Raw genomic sequence first — 19,851 nt, 5'->3', positions numbered from 1 at the left:
GTAGTTGTGCGTGACATCGCGCGGGGCTCCGAATTTTTGTAGTGAACGAAACCTTCGCGCGTCAATGGCCTGTCGCGGAACTGACGGCCAAAGTGGGACAGGCCCAAGACCCTGGCGCGACGCAACGTCTCACCTTCAACAGCAGCAGAAGCAGGCAAACGATCGCCGAACTGGGCCTGGGGCTCACGACTGTTGTGGTCCGGATCCGCCCCCACTTCTACTCCCAGAGCGGGGCCAAGAAAATTGAAGATAGACACAAAATGCAGGAATAATTCAGCGGGACCGGCAGCATCTCTGGAGAGAAGGAATGGATGACGTTTTGGGTCAAGACCCTTCTTTTCAGACTGAAGAAGAGTCTCGACACAAAACGTCACCCATTGCTTCTCGAGAGAGATGCTGCCAGTCCCGCTGAGTTACTCCAGCTTTGTGTCCATCTTCAAATGACTTCACACGCTCCAGACGGCTGTGCGTACGCATGTAATCGCGCCCGACCTTCGTGGGACTGTCGCGGCTCAACGCGACCATGAGGTCGCGTAATTTGCGTGCCAAGGACACGTAAGTGGGACAGGCCCTTTAATGTGCAGACTCGGTGGGCCGAAGGGCCTATTTCCGCTATGTATCTCTAAACTAAAAAAATTAAACTTGCGATAGATTTTAATTTTGAACATAAGTTTGACATAGGTTGACATTGGTTTAAGGTGATGACGAAAAAGATTTGATGGGAATCTGAGGGGTAACATTTTCCCACATTGGGTAGACACACAGAGTCTCTAGCCGAGAGTAAGGGAATCAATAACCAAAGGACATAGGTTTAAGGTGAAGGGGGAAAGATTGAATAGGAATCAGAGGGGTAACATTTTCACACAAAGGGTGGTGGGTGCATGGAACGAGCTGCCAGAGGAGGTAGTTGAGGCAGGGATTATCACAACGTTTAAGAAACAATTGGACGGGTACATAGACAAGACAGGTATAGAGAGATATAGGCCAAACATAGACAGCTGGAACTCATGTAGATGGGACATGTTGGTTGGTGTGGGCAAGTTGTGCCAAAGGGCCTGTTTCCACACTGTATGATTCTATGACTTTATAATCCCTCAATAGGACACGAATTGAAACTTCACCAAAATGTTTCACAGAATGAATGAGGCATTGAAATGAGACTTATGTTGAGAAATTTCAGTGTAGGGAGATTTGTTTTCAAAGTTATAATAAGGTAAATAACGAGATATTGCCACTCGTGAACAACAAAGTATTCATACAGTATATATTTCAAATAATCACAAACATAAAAAAGATGCATTTAGAAAAAAATGTCTTCATGTGTCTTATGGAATGTGTACTTATTTATGATGGGGAAATCATGCTTGACTAATCTTCTGGAATTTTTTGAAGATGTAACTTGGAAAATGGACAAGGGAGAGCCAGTGCATGTAGTGTACCTGGACTTTCAGAAAGCATTTGATAAGGTCCCACATAGGAATTAGTGCGCAAAATTAGAGCACATGGTATTGGGGTAGGGTACTGACATGGATAGAAAATTGGTTGGCAGACAGGAAACAAAGAGTAGGGATTAACGGGTCCCTTTCAGAATGGCAGGCAGTGACTAGTGGGGTACCGCAAGGCTTGGTGCTGAGACCGCTGCTATTTACAATTGATCTTACAAAAATACATCTATTGATGCTCCAGACACATTTTTGCCTCCCCCAGGAGATCACGCGGTTCTTGGGGTGGAGAGGGGTGATAGCGGTATAAAGGGGAGGGTAGTGTCTTGTGTTCTGTGTCTTGTGTCTACTGTTTGTGGGTAAGTGTGTCTGTTTAGTGTTCAGCCATGAGTGAATGGCGGTGCGGGCTCGACGGACCTGGTGGTCTACTCTCGCACCTACTTTCTATGATTCTATGATCATCAGTGATGTAACCTGGGGTCATTGGGTGTTTCGGGTCTTTCAACATCAGGCACCCTCACCCAGGCGACCCAGCCGTGGTTGATCAGACCACGACTTGTGTTCAGGTGGCATTCGCTCCTCCCCATGGACCTTCTCCCCTGATCCAGAGCCATCTCGAGGCCTTCTCCGCTGCCTCTGTGGTGTTCTTGATGACTTCTCCTCGCCACTCCGTTGATGCCCAGTGCACTCAATGCTTTGTAGAGCGATTGCCCTGCAAAACCTCTGCAGCCAACCTTGATTTAGATGAAGGGATTAAGAGTAACATTAGCAAATTTGCACATGACATAAAGCTGGGTGGCAGTGTGAACTGTGAGGAGGATGTTATGAGCATGCAGGGTGAAGTTAAGTGTGGGCAGATGCATGGGAGATGCAGTTTAATGTGGATAAATGTGAGGCTATCCACTTTGGTGGCAAGAACAAGAAGGCAGATTATTATCTGAATGGTGTCAAGTTAGGAAAAGGAGAAGTACAACAAGATCTAGGTGTCACAGAAAGTAAGCATGCAGGTACAGCAGCAGTGAAGAAAGCTAATGTAGGCCTTCATAACAAGAGGAGTTGAGTATAGGAGCATAGGGGTCCTTCTACAGTTGTACAAGGCGCTAGTGAGACCACACCTAAAGTATTGTGTGCAGGTGTGGTGTGCAAATTTGAGGAAGGACATTCTTGCTATTGAGTGAGTGCAGCGTAGGTTCACGAGGTTAATTCCCGGGATGGTGGGACTCTCATATATTGAAAGAATGGAGCGACTGGGTTTGTATACACTGGAATTTAGAAGGATGAGAGGGGTCTTATTGAAACGTATAAGATTATTAAGGGATTGGACACGCTAGAGGCAAGAAACATGTTCCCGATGTTCGGGCAGTCCATAACCAGGGGTCATAGTTTAAGAATAAGGGGTCGTTTAGAATGGAGATGAGGAAAACCATTTTCACCTAGAGAGTTGTGAATCATAGATTCTTGATTAGTATGGGTGTCAGGGGTTATGAGGACTAGGCAGGAGAATGGGATAGGATGGAGAGATAGATCAGCCATGATTTACTGGTGGCGTAGACTTGATGGGCCGAATTACCTCATTCTGCTCCTATCACTTATGATGTTGTGAGCCATTGAAATTCCATGGTTCTTCACCTTCAGCTTCTTATCGATGAGCATTCTCAATGTTAAACCATTTATGGACTCTTGTACTCAATATTAGGATTACTTCTACTAATTGTTTTCAGGAAATTTAGTGTCAAGTTATAATAAAACTTGTAAAATCGACATATTCTGCACTTTCCTTCCACATTTTTGTCATTATACATCAGCTAACACAATCCTTGTATTTTTGTGCAATCACATTAAATTTCTTTATAGCTCCTTAAATATGGTAATAATTGTAGAGAAGTGTTCAGATTTGAGCGTATTAATAAAGGATTTATTTTTACCAATCACACCAGATGTATGATCATAATGCAAACATATTTTAATTAAATCTGTTCTCTGTAAATATACTTCAGGGAGGCATACAGTAAAATCCACGTTGACACATTTATTTGGAATACACCTAGATATTTATTTCCTCAGGTGAGGATAGAAATATTTATTTGCCTGTAACTGTTGAATCCATACATTGCACTTCAACATGTAATAAGCAGACATTATCCTTTGGGTTTCTTGTAAGTCTTTAACTATCATCTTAATAGTCCTGCCTGACACAAAGATTAAAATTGCAGCATAATGAGATAAAACCTCACTTAAACAATGTTTAATACAGTGCAATAAAAATGATTCATCACTTCATTATCTCTGCCTCGAACATTAACTAGCAATATATTGTTTAGGCAAATCAAGGAAGAGAAAGTTAGAACTAATTTACTCGTGCGCCACTTGACAAAAGGAAAATTCTGGGAACAGAAGATCGTTAATCTTCAATTTCCTTTCATTTAAAAATGCCCTTGACCCTCTTCATCACAGAAACATTCCCCAATCTTACACCCTTGATTGAATTCCTCTAATTTACTTTCTTTATCTGAGTTATAAGGTTGGTTTGAATTGATTTTTTTCTATGCAGCAAAGAAGATTATGAAGAAATCTCATTGTTCTCATATTTCCTAGAAGCAGGCCCATCAAATCCATGACAGCTCTCAGAACAATCCCAACAATCCTATTCCCCATTCCTTTCCCTGTCACCCATTCTTATACACATTCCTTTGCCACCCCTCTGAATCTCCTAGCAACCATCTATACCAGGGGCAATTTACAGTTGACATTTAGCTAGCAACCTTTGAGATGTGGAAGGAGACTGGAGCACCCAAGGAGATCCAAGTGCTTGCAGGGAGAACTCACAGACTCCACACTGGAGAGGGTGCAGAAGAGGTTTCCCAGAATGCTGCCTGGATTTGGGGGTATTAGCTACTAAGAGAGGTTGGACAGACGTCAGACCACGGACAATTGAGGGGAGACCTGATAGAAGTATATAAAATTATAAGAAGCAGAGATTGATAGTCAGAACCTTTTTTCCCCAGGGTGGAAATGTCAAAGACAAGAAGGCATACCTTTATGATGGGAGGGAGCATAGCTTTAAACTTTAAAGTAGACATGCGAGTCAAGTTTTAATTTACACAGAGAGTGGTGGGTGGTGGAGGCACATATAATAGGGGCATTTATGGACCTTTTGCAGGGAATGGAGGCATATGGATCACGTCCAGGCAGATGAGATTAGTTTATTTTGGTATTGTGTTCAGCGCAGACATTGAGGGTCGAATGGCCTATCCCTGATTTGTAATATTCTATGTTCTCACTCTTTGTTTATAAGGGAAATGGGTCTCTTGGAAAGTGCAAGGAAACGCGACTGCTGGGATTGCTCTGTTAGGTACTGACATAAACCCAGTGGGGCTCTTTCTGTGGCACATCCATTCCATCATTCTATGCAACAATCTGCTGGAGGAAGTCAGCGGGTCATGTGGCATCTTAGCGGGTAAAGTAATTGCCCACCTTTTGGGTTGAAACCCTGCATCGGGATTGAGAGTGGAGAGGGGAAAATGGCGGTATAACGAGGAGAGAGATACTGGTGAGATAGTGGCCAGAGCATGAGGTCTCAAGATTTGCCATTACTTTCAATGTTATTGAAACTAAGCTCATACTCACAAGATTATTGTGAAACTGTGATGATGCTTGTTGATATGGTAATACTTGTCAAACATTGTGCAGAAATATTCACATCATTACAATGTATAATTAACATTCCTTTTCTGCCCACAATTTTAACTTGGATAATTTTCTTCTGCTAGCACAGTTGAGATGTTTAATTTGAACTGCGTTCCCCATTTACTGCCGGGTCAATATATAATAATAATTAAAAACTTGTAAATTCATGAATATCTGTACTGCACTTCAAATATAAGCTACATATATTAACAAATGGCTAATTATGGATTTATTACCGAGGTTCAAAGAACACTATTAATATTTAATTTGTTTTCTTTCTTCACTAGCTGATGCAATGAGAGTGCCCCGGGTAGAGGGAGAAGTTTATCCCCAAAAAATAATTACAGAATATTTAAATACATTTTTTAGAACCATGATTAGCTTTTATCTTAGTTTGGCGCTTGTCTGATAAATTTAATCCAAAATATCATGTTTCAACATTTATAGCCATATTTCTCAAGTGAAATGTAACTTAACCAGTAGAGGAATAATGATTGTAAATATAAAAACATTAAGGAACAGAGATTATACAGCAGGGTGCATAATAATGAAGTTCAAATAGCTTGGGTGCTTCAGAAATTAAAGCTATAATTTATCAACACTGATTCATAAAGCTGTCAGGGGGTTTGTGGGATAACTTGAATTTTTGTGAAGCTATGCCTCTGAAAATGTGTTACAACACTGTTTTTCTGCAACAGAATTTTTTTTTTAACTTGTACGTTTAAACTTTTAAACATTAATTGTACGTTTATCAAACTTAACTATGCATTATCAATTTGATAGATTTTTAAAATCATTTGATTTATTGTTTATATTGACGGGTGCTAATAGATATGTTTAAAATGATTTAAGATGAATCGGGGGAAGAGCATGAACAAATGAAGACTCTGTACTGCAAGTATATAATAGGCCAAATATGACACCTTAAAATTTCACTATGGCAGAGGATCTTATTAAATAGAACAGCAGGTATAAGAGGCCAATGGCCTTCTCTAGTTCTATTTCTTAAGTTCTAACATTTCACCAACACGCAAATTAGGCCCGCTCTGATATGTGTATGTTATTATTCAGTACAGCTTAAAGATACAGATTGGAAGCAGGCCCTATGGCTCACTGAGTCCACGTCGAACATCGATCACCTGATCATACTAGTTCTATGTTATTTTGTTTTCTCATCCACTCCTTCTTCACAAAGGGCAAATTACAGTTGACCAATTGGGAAAATACCAGAGCTGTCCTCAAGGACTGCTTGCCATGAAGGTGATCCCAGTGTCATTAGCTAAGGAATTCATGTACTTAGACTGAGTGACAAAGAGATGGCAATAAATTTCCAAATCCAAACCCTTGCATTACCTGGAAAAAAAATTGCAATAGATGGCATCCCTGGGCTGACTTTGTAATTTTAGTTGATAGAAGTTAGAGTCAAAGAGTCATAGTCATGTAGCACGGAAACAGGCCCTTCAGCCCAAGTCTTCCAATGTCGAACAAGATTCCCCATCTAAGCAAGTCCAATTTTCCCACATTTGGTCTATATTCTCCTCAACTTTTACTATCCATGTACTAGTCCAAGTGCCTTTTCAATTTTGTTTTTGCTCCTGCCTCAATCACTCATTCTGGCAGCCCATTCCGCTTACCTAACACCCTATGAGTGAAAATGGTGCCCCTCAGATTCCTATTATATCATTCCACTCTCACTTAAAACCAATCCTCGCCAGTTTAGGCTGTGAGCTTATGACCAGCTGCTGAAGAAGCTTTGGCTTCCTAAATGTACAGTAAAGATGTGCACCATCATTCCTCTGCTCACCACTGCAGTGGAATGTATTTCATTCCCTTTTGAATTGTTTAATTGAGTTAATGTTTGCAATATACCCTTTTTTTCCAACATCTGATCTCACCATACAAGTTGTTAGACATGCTACTATTAAATTATTTTTCTAAGATATTATCGTACTAAAATGAGCTCTTATCACAAGATGCTAACTAAATATGGCTTCCTGAATTCCTGGAGTCATGACCTCAGCTTGGAGTACTGTCTTGTTATAATAGCAGTTACGTGCTATTGACTAGAGCAAATAAAATTGACTCAGCTCAACTTTATAATTAAGTTTAGTGCGCAGTACCATTCATTATTGTTGAAATAATAACTAGATCCAACAGTAAAAATAACAGGCATTCATTATCTAACGGCCATATTATTACACTGTTAGACTAAATCAAACATTGAATAACAATTATATATAGAGCTTCACAGCTGCATTTGACATTAAAATGTCAGGAGGTTTCATAGAACATAGAACAGTACAGCACTGGAACGGGCCTTTCAGCCCACAATGTTTGTGCTGAACATGCTGTTAAATTAATCTGATCTCATTTGCCTGTACATGATCCATATCCCTCTATTCTCTGCACTTCCATGTGCTATCTAAAAACCTCTTATGCGCCACAATCATATCTGCCTCAACCACTATCCCAGGCAATGCGTTCCAGGCCCCCACCACACACTGCATAAAAAAAACTTGTGCCACACATCTCCATTAAACTTTCCCCCTCTCTCAGCATACCCTTGCAATCTACAGTTAAACTTTTCCACCCTGGTAAAAAAGGTTCTGACTGTCGATCTAGGCCTCTCATCATTTATATATTTCCATCAAGTTTCCCTTCAATCTTCGACATTCCAGAGAAAGCAATCCAAGTCTATCTAACCTCTCCCAGTAGTTGAAATCCTCTAATCCAGGCAACATTCTGGCAAACCTCCTCTGCACCCTCTCCAAAACTGCATATCTTTCCTGTGGCGGGGGATACCAGAATTGAATGCAATACTCCAAATAGTTTTGTAAAGTCCGATCAAAGATTCATGAATATACAATATGTCCAGAGATAATTAATCATTTCTGGGCCTGCACCACAGATTATATATTAGGAATTAAATATACAGAACAGAACATTAGCAACAAGCAACTAAGTTGCAGTCAGGAGGTTTCTCGTGGACATCCCCTCAACTGGCAAAACATCTCAGTGGTGCCAGCAATCGGGGTTTGATCCAAAACTCTGGTGCTGTCTGTCCAAAGTTTGCATGCTGCCCCTGGATGATTTGTTTTCCCCCCACTTCCCAAAGGTGAGCTGTTTGGGTAAGTTAATTGGCCATTATATGTTCCCCCAAGTCAGGGTGGGTGACAGGAGAACTAGCTGGGAGAGTTAATGGGCATGAGAGAGGGAATAGGTTACAGGGAAATAAGTGGGGGAATGAGCTTGGTGGAATTGCTCCTAAATGCCACTATTTTATCTGTTTCCACCCCCCCCCCCAGCAGTGCATCCCAGGCCCCCACCAATCTGTGTAAAAAAAACTTGCCCTACACATCACCATTAAACTCTCCCCCTATAAGCTATGCCCTCTCGAGTTGAACATTTCCACCCTGTAAATATTTTCCTGAGTTACATAAAACGATTAATGGTGTCTCTAAAATAGCTGTTATTGTGTACGATCGAACTAGTGTACGGGTGATCATAGGTTGGCATGGAGTAGGTGGGCCGAAGGGCCTGTTTCCACACAGTATCTCTAAACTAAACTAAACTACAGGTATAAATACAATTGATAGGGTGAAAAGATTACACATAGAACAGTGCATGATTGCCAAAGTAGATTTCAATATATCAATCCCAAGGAAGCAATAAAGTACAGAAGAGAATGCTCAGTCAGAATACTCTGTCAGGTAAATAATAGAAATAATTGGCCACAACGCTCTCAAGTTGAGAAGAAAGCAATAAACAATAGTATGAAACTGGGTGCAATAATTGGATACTTGACATGGTAAAAATCAAATATTTTTCATAAAGCAATAAAAGTGTTGCTGTGGCTATCAGATCAAAATTTATGAATGGATTAGGAATGTTCATCGTGCTTTTACAAGGATTACAACAATATCATGATGATAATTATGATAAGTAGGGAATTGAAGAATGCAGTTGAACAGAGGGATCTGGGAATAACCGCGCATAGTTCCTTGAAGGTGGAATCTCATATAGATAGGGTGGTAAAGAAAGCTTTTGGTATGCTAGCCTTTATAAATCAGAACATTGAGTATAGAAGCTGGGATGTAATGTTAAATTGTACAAGGCATTGGTGAGACCAAATCTGGAGTATGGTGTACAATTTTGGTCGCCCAATTATAGGAAGGATGTCAACAAAATAGAGAGAGTACAGAGGAGATTCACTAGAATGTTGCCTGGGTTTCAACAACTAAGTTACAGAGAAAGGTTGAATAAGTTAGGTCTTTATTCTCTGGAGCGCAGAAGGTTAAGGGGGGACTTGATAGAGGTCTTTAAAATGATGAGAGGGATAGACAGAGTTGATGTGGATCAGCTTTTCCCTTTGAGAAAAGGGAAGATTCAAACAAGAGGACATGGCTTCAGAATTAAGGGACAGAAGTTTAGGGGTAACATGAGGGGGAACTTCTTTACTCAGAGAGTGGTAGCGGTGTGGAATGAGCTTCCAGTGGAAGTGGTGGAGGCAGGTTCGTTGGTATCATTTAAAAATAAATTGGATAGGCATATGGATGAGAAGGGAATGGAGGGTTATGGTATGAGTGCAGCCAAGTGGGACTAAGGGAAAAAAGTTGTTCGGCACGGACTTGTAGGGCCGAGATGGCCTGTTTCCGTGCTGTAATTGTTATATGTTATATGGTTATATGGTTATAAAGAAAAACGGTTGGACTCGTGTCAGATCCAGCACAGCAGCTCGGCTTTTTGATTTATGCAGCAAGTTTTTCAAATATAACCATCTGTGTGGACAATTTGAATGAGCTGCAATTGAAGAATTGCGATAGATGGATGCTGCAATGTGAACACTACAGGAGCTAATTTTCTTCACATTACCTGAAGAGCAAAGTGTTTACGGTGTGATATGTGGAGCGAAATCAAACAGCCTCGCTTATCCACATTCAATTATTTCTGCACAATTTCCTCTGCAAGTTCCATCCAGGTAATCCTTGGTACCCAAAACAAAAGGAAATATATTCTGGTGGTTGTACTTTTTATTGTTAGCTGAAACAGAATAGCAGGTTATTAAAATTCCAGCAGATTATCTCCAAGCTGTTTTATTGCTATAAGACTAACATGTACAGTCTCCTTGGCAATATGCAGTTTGCACATTTCATCTGTCAGTTTGCAACTTTGAACAACTGTCTCTTTGTCCAGGTACTATGAAGTCTGTGTCCAAATGACCAAAGAGGCTGTATACTTAATCTATTTATTTGTCAAATACTTCATCCCTTTTGCTTTTGTTGGTAGCTCTAATTCATAAAAAAATTAAACTATAGGCATAAACCCAACATCTATGTTTAAACATCTATGTTTAAACAAGGAACTGCAGATGTGGGTTTACAAAAAACCCCACAAAGTGCTGGAGTAAAGGGGCTGTCCCACTTGGGCGACCTAATCTGCGGGTTCTGGCGAGTTTGCACTCGACTCTTTTTAAGAAAGGCGGGAGAGAGAAAACAGGGAATTATAGATCAGTTAGCCTGACATCGGTAGTGGGGAAGATGCTGGAGTCAATTATAAAACATGAGATAGCCGAACATTTGGATAGCAGTAACAGGATCGGTCCGAGTCAGCATGGATTTACGAAGGGGAAATCATGCTTGACTAATCGTCTGGAATTTTTTTAAGATGTAACTAGGAAAATGGACAAGGGAGAGCCAGTGGATGTAGTGTACCTGGACTTTAAGAAAGCATTTGATAAGGTCCCACCTGGGAGATTAGTGGGCAAAATTAGGGCACATGCTATTGGGGTTAGAGTGCAGACATGGATAGAGAATTGGTTGGCAGACATGAAATAAAGAGTAGGGATTAACGGGTCCCTTTCAGAATGGCAGGCAGTGACTAGTGGGGTACTGCAAGGCTCGGTGCTGGGACCGCAGCTATTTACAATATACATCAATGCTTTGGATGAAGGAATTCAAAGTAAGATTAGCAAATTTGCAGATGACACAAAGTTGGGTGGCTGTGTGAACTGTGAGGAGGATGCTATGAAAATGCAGGGTGACTTGGACAGGTTGAGGAGTGGGCAGATGCATGGCAGATGAAGTTTAATGCGGATTATTGTGAGGTTATCCACTTTGGTTATCTAAATGGAGTCAAGTTGCGAAAAGGGGAAGTACAACGGGATCTGGGGGTCCTTGTACATCAGTATATGAAAGTAAGCATGCAGGTACAGCAGGCAGCGAAGAAAGCAAATGGCATGTTGGCCTTTGTAACACGAGGAATCGAATATAGGAGCAAAGAGGTCCTCCTGCAGTTGTACAGAGTCCTAGTGAGACCACACCTGGAGTATTGTGTGCAGTTTTGGTCCCCTAATATGAGGAAGGACACTCTTGCTATTGAGGAAGTGCAGCGTAGGTTTACAAGGTTAATTCCTGGGATGGCGGGACTGTCATATGCTGAGAGAATGGAGCAGCTGGGCTTGTACACTCTGGAGTTTAGAAGGATGAGAGGATATCTCATTGAAACATATAATAATGTTAAGGGTTTGGATTCGCTCGAGGCAGGAAACATGTTCCCGATGTTGGGTGAGTCCAGAACTAGGGGCCACAGTTTAAGAATAAGGAGTAAGCCATTTAGAACGGAGATGAGGAAACACTGGGGAGAAGAATATGGGGAGAAGGCAGGAACGGGGTACTGATTGGGGATGATCAGCCATGATCACATTGAATGGCGGTGCTGGCTCGAAGGGCCGAATGAATGGCCTACTCCTGCACCTATTGTCTATTGTATTGACTCCTACTCGGAGCATGGTAGACACGAGGTCGTAGAAGGTCTTTGTAACTCTCATTCACGCTCGAGAGTAGTCCCCATGTACTCGAAGCCTCAGCTAGGTCGCGGCGTATTTTTCAACATGTTGAAAAATGCCCGTGAGTAAAAAAAGGTCGCCATGGAAAAAATCGATACTTTTTTTACTCGTAGGTTTAGTCGTATTAGGTCGTAGTAGGTCGGCATGTTAGTCAAAGGTAATCGAGGGTAGTCGAAGGTAGTCATAGATAGTCTTCATCATAGTCAAAGGGAGGTCAAAGGGAGGCAAAGGAGATTGAAGGAGGTCGGCTTCACTCTCCACTATTCGGTGTCCAATTTTCCCAAAGCTAGTCATAGATAGTCGAAGCAACTTCAACATAGTCGAAGGAGGTCTTCAACATGACATTTTTTCAAACTCTCCTAAACTCGCCAATTAGGTCACCCAAGTGGGACAGCCCCTTTATCAGCAGGTCCAGAAACATCTCTGGAGAACATGAATAGGCAATGTTTTGGGTCTTGATCCCTTCCTTGTGTCACACCTGCGTACACGTTTTTCACTTTCCTCTTCCCTTCATCCCCTTCCACTATATTCCTTACTCTGGCTTCACATTTCATGTCTCTTCTATCCTTATCTCACAATTTTTGTCTTTTAATCTCTGGCCTTTGTCCATCCTTCTGCCAGCCAAAATCTCCTCTCACGGTTCCATCTATGACTTGTCATGCTTTGCCCCACTTCTCTTCCACATTTTTCCCCCCCGACTACAATCATTCTGACGAAGGATCCCAATCCAAAATATCCTTGCTATCCATGTACTCCAGAGACACTGCCTGACCTGCTGAGTTACACCAGCACTTTGTTTATCCACTAATAGCTTGCAGTGAAACTTCTGAAACTGCCATTTGTATCAGAACTGTAAAATATACATACGATCAATGAGAGGGTTTGTTGTGTTACTGTTAAGCATTCAATGTATGTTTCTTTAGTTAGATGCTTATGATCTAAGTTTCCACCTGGATTTCATTATTTTCTTGAAGCTTGTGCTAACATCGATCATTCTTGCAGATGTTGGTGGATTTTTTGCGTCTGGGACCTGGATCCGTTACAACTTCCAGTCTTCAGCAGATTCCCCCAAGGAGCTCAAGGGTACACTGCAACCAACAAACGCCAACCTGACCTTAACCAAAGAGGACCTGGTTTTCAGTTTCAGCACGACGAACACCCCCAGCATCCTCCTGTACATCAGTACCTACTCACCGGATTACATGGCTGTTATTCTGAAACACAATGGTGAGTCAGCAAGTCTTTATTTAAAAAAAATGTTTTACAAATAATCCAGGGGAAATGATTGCTGTGTGACTTGTATAACCTTACAATGTGCAACAATTTGTGAATCATCTTTTAGATATGTGACATAACGTGATTACTTATCATGGAGGCATGAGGAACTGCAGATGATGGAATCTTGTGTAAAACACAAAGTGCTGGAGTAACAGTGGATCAGGCAGCATCTGCGTATGGAAATGAATAGTTGATGTTTTGTGACCCTTCTTCAGGCTGATTGTAGAGGGGGAGAAAGTTGGACAAAAATAATGGGGACAGGACAAAGCCTGGCAATAGAAGGGTGGATTACTTATCAGTTTGATTTGTCTTTGGCCTTAGATGCTACCTTAACAGAAATGTTAACCTGTTTAAAATAAATGAATAAATGACTAACCACTATTGCAAAGTGCCCTTCCATTTTAGAGAGATTATACACATGTGCACCCAGAATGTGGCGACAGTAACTTAAATGTATTTGTTTATTAAAATTGCAGATTTAGTACTGAATACCTCTCTCTGTACCGGTACACTATCGCAGTATGCATCAGTTTTCTTCTACCTCTGCACATACGTCTTTCCATTCCTGTATTCATGACATTTAGCCTATAATGTCTCTCATCAACCTTTCTGCCAAAAATTAATCACTTCACACTTCTCGGTACTAAATTTAATTTGCCGTGTGTCTTTGTCCTAGTCTTTGCATGCATTTTTTACCAGTCTGTTATTGTCATGCTCATTATTTAACACACTCCCAAGCATCGCATCATGCATATATTTGGAAATTCCACCCAGTCACTCAAAATAAATCATAAAAACAACAGTCCCAACGAGACTGGAACCTGACTGTCCAACATCCTCTCTCCAGTTATTTCTACTTGCTGATTATTATTTACCCTGACATTATATTTTTGCTGCCACTGGATTTTTAATTGCAATGGCTTCAATTTTGCTCACTGACCTTTCCCATGACATTTTATTAAACAGCTGAAAACCCATGCAGACTAAATCTACTCCATTCTCTCCATCACAAAATTCAATCGTTAGTCCAATGTGATTTGCCTTTAACAAATCAATTCTGGCTCTCATTTATCAATTTCATTTGATCCAACAGCCTATTAACATAAGACCATAAGACAGAGGAGCAGAATTAGGCCTCTCTGCCCATCAAGTCCACTCCAACATTCGATAATGGCTAATTCACCTGCCTCATTCACCTGCCTTCTCCCCGTAACCTTTGATGTCCTTAAAGCCCTGTCCCACGGTACGAGTTCATTCCAAGAGCTCTCACGAGTTTGCCCTGATTCGAACTCGGAGATTTACGGTGATGGCCACTCATCGGTACTCGGGGCTCTCGTGGACATTTTTCAACATGTTGAAAAATCTTCACGAATCTTCCCGTGCTTACCTGCCATTAGCAATTCTTCCCGAGTACCTGCCGTTAGCTGTACGAGCCGCTAAGAGACATCCCCGAGCTCCGAAGTACCTGCTACGTACATTCTCCGTGCTTACCACGAGTTTGATTTTTTTTAAACTCGGGAGAGCTCTTGGAATGAACTCGTACCGTGGGACAGGGCTATTACTAAACAAGAACCTATCAATCTCCGCTTTTAAAATATCCGTTGTCTTGGCCTCCACAACCACCTGTGGCAATGAATTTCATAGATTCACCACCCTCTGGCTGAACAAATTCCTCCTCATCTCCTTTTTAAAGGTACGTCCTTTTTATTCTGAGACTGTGCCCTCTGGTTCTAGACTCTCCCATTACTGGAAACATTCTTTCCACGTCCACTCTATCTAGGTCTTTCTTTATTTGATAGGTTTCAATGTGACTTCCCCTCATCCTTCTAAACATGCTTCTGTTTCTAACATGTTCTTCACTTTTGAGACCACTGGTTTCCTGACATGTCCTTATTTTTGAAAATCAAAATAAACTGTACAGGCTGGAAGTCTAAAATCAAAGTGGAAAATGCCAGAACCACTCTGCAGGAGAGGTCACATCTGTAGAAAGAGAAACAGAATTAACATTTTGCGAGAAAAACATCTTTAATTATAACTGAGAAAGGAAAAAAAAACATTTGTTTTAGACTGCAGGTTACATGAATGGTTAAAAGGGAATATTCCCTGTAAGATGAAGCCAGGGTTACCATGCGGATAAGCTATTGATGAAGTAACGATAGTATTGGTGTAGCAGTAGTTTGTGTTAAGAGGTGATTGATGGACAGTTTCTGTACTGAATCTTTGATTTATACTCCAATCTAGCTGATGGGTGAAAGCAGGCAGTTAGAAAGAAATAACATGAACAAAGGTCATAAGTTGTGCGATGGAGTTAGAGAGTGAGAAAAACACAAAGAGAAGAAATTTAATGCTGGACAAAATGATAAGCAGGCCTTCGATGATAACAGAGAGAAAACAAAAACAGAGGTGGTATTATAGATGTGTGGGCTATGGCAACACTAGTCTTATATATACCATTTTATATCCATACCCATATCTAGGGAGGACTGAAAGATTATGGCAAGGCTCGTACAACCATTTTTCTCACCACTCTCAGAAGCCTAGAATGACCAGGTGACTTGTTTAAGGATAGAGGCCTATCTAGTACCTTCTCCTTATAAATTTTAAATCCATCTATTATCCCAGTTCCCTCCCATCATCCTGAGATTTTAGCATTTTTCTTCCTTAGTAAAAAACGATTATAGGTAACTCATTAAGTATTCCAGTCATATCTTTAGGCTTTTATCACCCAGTTTTAAAATCTCTAAACAGCCCCATCGTCTGCCTAACCCCATTACCTGCTCACTAATTACCCTCACTAAACAGCTGGGAACTTTGGTAAAGGCAAAGAAAGGCAAGGGCCATGTATCTCAAAAAATATGTGAAGTTAAAGATAGCAAACATTGTGCAGTTTATCTATGAGTGCATTGTCAATCTTCCTGTGGCTTGTTCAGCCAGGAAGATACCATCAGAGAAGTCTAAGTAATGGCAATACTAGCAAACTGTGGTTCTGGAGTGATGCGTGTAGTTATGTGCATGCACAACAATGATAGCAGCCAGCAGAAGACAGGGCTTAGCAGTCCCACAACAAATGGAGGAGATCAAATCTTTGCAGTCCTGCCATATGCAGTGAAGAATAATGGTGACAATTAAACCAAGCAATGGGAAGAGCCAGCTCCAGGAATGTGCTCGTCCTCAACAACTGTAGAGTTCAGGAGATGAGTGTCAAAGACAAGTCCGAGGTATTTACAACCATCTTCAGCTAGAAGTGCTGAATGAATGATTCATCCCTGGCTTCTTCCAGTGATCCCTATCCATTCAGAAGCGGTCTTTTCTCAATCCACTTTATTTTGTATGACACCTAGAAACAACTGAGGATACCGAATAACGCATAGGTTATAGAGTCAGATTATATCCCAGCTGCAGTGCTGAAGACCTCTGCTCCAGAACAAGCTGTGACTTTATTAAGTTGCTCTCGTTCACTTATAACGCTGGCATTCGATTGGGAGTGTAGCAGGGTCAGATGTACGCAACCTGCATCTGACAGCATGAAACTCTCTGGAACGTCGGAGGTTGAAGAGAGACTTGTTAGAAGTATATAAAATCATGGGAGGCATAGATAGTTTAAACAGTCGGAACCTATTTTCCAAGGTGAAAATGTCCAACACTAGAGGGCATAGCAACAAGGTGAGAGGGGAAAGGTTTGATGGAGTTGTGCGGGGCAAGTTTTTTTTACACAGAGTGGCGGGAGCCTGGAACGCACTGTCAATGGTGGTCATGGAGTAGATATGAAAGTGGTGTTTCAGAGCTTATCCTTGAGGTTCAAATACATCACCATTGCTGAGCCTTCGCCATTGATCAGAAATGTAACTGGACCAGCTAATAGATGTTGTGCTTACAGTAGAGGCTGGATACCCTGAAGCAAGTGATTTATCTCATAGTCCTCAAAAGGCATTCTACCCTTTGCAAGGCACAATTCAGAAATATGATGGAGTATTCTCACCTTGTCTGGATGAATGCATTTCCAACAATACTCAGTAAGCTCAATGCCATCACAAGCAAAGCAGCCCAGTTGACAGGCATCTTGCCTACTACATTCAATCCCTCTGAAACAATAGTACATCACAACTCTGAGGAAAATATGTCCCAATCCACCAAGTCGACCATAGGGAAAGGCAACCGTTTAGATTTAGTTTTATTATTGTCACGCATACCAAGGTACAGTGAAAACCTTTGTTTTGCATGCTATCCAATTAAATCAGATGACACTATACATGAATACAATCAGACCAAATTAAAGTACAATAGGTAGACTGGCTAGCACGCAACAAAAATTTCTCATTACACCTAGGGACATGTGACAATAAACTAAACTAAACTAAACTAAACTAAAAGGGAAATGTAGAGAGTGCAAGATATAGATTATCAACATTTTAATGCAACATTTCCAGTCTAGTAGCTTCATAGGATATTATTGTCCATAAGTTACCCTTCCAGTCAACCACCTTATAACCCTATTTAAGTCTTTCAGCTCAGTTGGACCAGTGTCCTGGAACCCCCTAGTTCACAGTGCATTGAGAGTACCTATTGCAGCGTTTGTTCACTATTACATTCTCCAGGGTCATCAGAGGGGGACTGTTAACATTGACCCGACTAATGACAACCAAAAGTAATAAATGAATTGCGAAAAGCTGCTTTGCCAGTTTTTCCAAGGGAGCGTGACCTTATAGTCCTCACTGGTCAGTACTGATTAGAAGCACACATTCTGTCACTTGTTTTTACTTCAAATAACTGATCCTAGCTTAATACTTACAGGCACTCAGGAGGTAGCTAATTATAGATGTCAATTCTTCTTACCAGGGCATTTTGTGAAGACAGGTGTAAATATTTACTGAAGTGCTGTGGTTGTGCCTACTAATTGTTTTGCTGATTGAAGCTGAGGTTTTCTAATTACAAAAGATTCTAGGAGCAAACTCTTGGTACACACTGATGACAGTGAACCTGGGTCAGAGCTGACGCACTTCAGAAAATCAGATGCAGCAGATCCATTATTTTTTTATGATGCAGTGGTGATGGACACGGATTCCTACTTTGATGTGTTTCTAAAAATTACTCTTAAGGCTTAATTTTGATGCAAAATTATTATTCAAATGCAATTGATTTTACCCAAATTTAGAAAAATAAATCCCCAATCGGAAGAGCTAAGCATATTACATTATTCACAGTGTCAAATTATTTTGAGTGAAACGCCTCTGATTCATGTCGCTAGCTCCGAAAATATGTGCAATATTATCAGTTGACCTGATAGTTGAACAAAATTATTTACTGGGTCACTGATGAGTTCCCATGTTCTCAGCTTACCGCTCCGCAGGAAAACCAGGGTTACTGTCATAAAAAAAGCATAAAAACCTGCATTTGTCAGCCTGCTAGGCTGATCTAATCAAATTTAATTACTCCCTTGATTGGTTGAAGACATTTTACATTGAAATCAGTTTTCAGCATTTCACATTAATTTCCAGTCAATTATCATTGGCAGAGCGAAGTAATGACGTGAGAAGATGATAATACAATAAATATCTGAACTGAAAGACACAATAGCAAATATGAAAAAACATGAAAAGGGGAAATGAGAGGAAGGGAAACTGAAACTAGGTGGCAAGATTAATAATTTAAGAGTAATAAGTAAGAAAACTATGCATAATATCTTTAATAGCAAAATGTGTATAGTTGTGTGGTTTCCTGGTCTGGTGAAGAAATTGTTACAAAGAGTAACCTCAAACTATTTAATTCATAGGACATAGAACAGTTCAGCACAGGAGCATTTGTTTCCAACTGGAAGTCGTTGCCAGATTTAGTTGTGAGTTCCCCTTCATGAGATCATTGTAAATCACTGTGTATGAAGGAACTGCAGATGCTGGTTTAAACCGAAGATAGACACAAAATGCTGGAGTTTCTCAGCGAGACAGGCAGCATCTCTGGAGACATGGAATAGGGTCTGAAGAAGGGTCTCGATTCGAAATGTCACCCATTCCTTCGCTTCAGAGATGCTGCCTGTCCAGCTAGGTTACTCCAGCATTTTGTGTCTATCTTCATTGTAAATCACTGTCTATTAATTAAAGAAAAAACATTCAAATATAGCATTATACGTGGAATGATCGCGTTCAGAACTATGTAAAGAAGTATTTGATGCCAATTTGAAATTTTGCTAATAGGTGGCCATTGGTATTGAAGTGTGTTTATTAATCTACCTAAATCAGTGAGAACATATGTACACTCTTATGATATATCTTGTCATTGTTAAGTACGATTTGTTTGTACCCAATAACTGGTTTGCCATGTGGCCAATTCCACTCTGTTATCTGGCACCAGGATGAACACATTTCAAAATTAATTGGAAAAAACCTGAATATTCAGTAACCTTCTTAAATCAGAAGATATAAATTACATTTAAATATAATTTATATAATCTGAATCAATTTGCTCTTCACTTTAGTACCAGTTGAGACTTCCAAGTAGAATTCTTCCTGAGCAATAAAAATCCTGCTAATATTTGCACGAATTGTTATCAGAAAGCACAGCATTTATATAATCTGTACACATGGTATTGTGCAGTTTAAATTATGC

At 40.6% G+C, this 19,851-nt stretch overlaps 1 protein-coding gene across 1 annotated transcript in view; it reads left to right on the top strand.

Moving 5' to 3' along the window:
* The window catches only part of cntnap2 (contactin associated protein 2), a 1,677,584-nt gene that overhangs the window by 1,539,639 nt on the left and 118,094 nt on the right, over window positions 1-19,851 (top strand). The window contains exon 19 of the mRNA XM_033050359.1: window positions 12,976-13,200. Within this exon, the coding sequence (XP_032906250.1) occupies window positions 12,976-13,200 (225 nt within the window). The remainder of the gene's footprint in view (window positions 1-12,975; window positions 13,201-19,851) is intronic.

This window comes from Amblyraja radiata, chromosome 2, assembly GCF_010909765.2.
Source record: "Amblyraja radiata isolate CabotCenter1 chromosome 2, sAmbRad1.1.pri, whole genome shotgun sequence".
NCBI lineage: Eukaryota > Metazoa > Chordata > Chondrichthyes > Rajiformes > Rajidae > Amblyraja > Amblyraja radiata.
The sequence above is the reverse complement of the archived record's forward strand: the minus strand, read 5'-3'. Positions and strand labels throughout refer to the sequence as shown.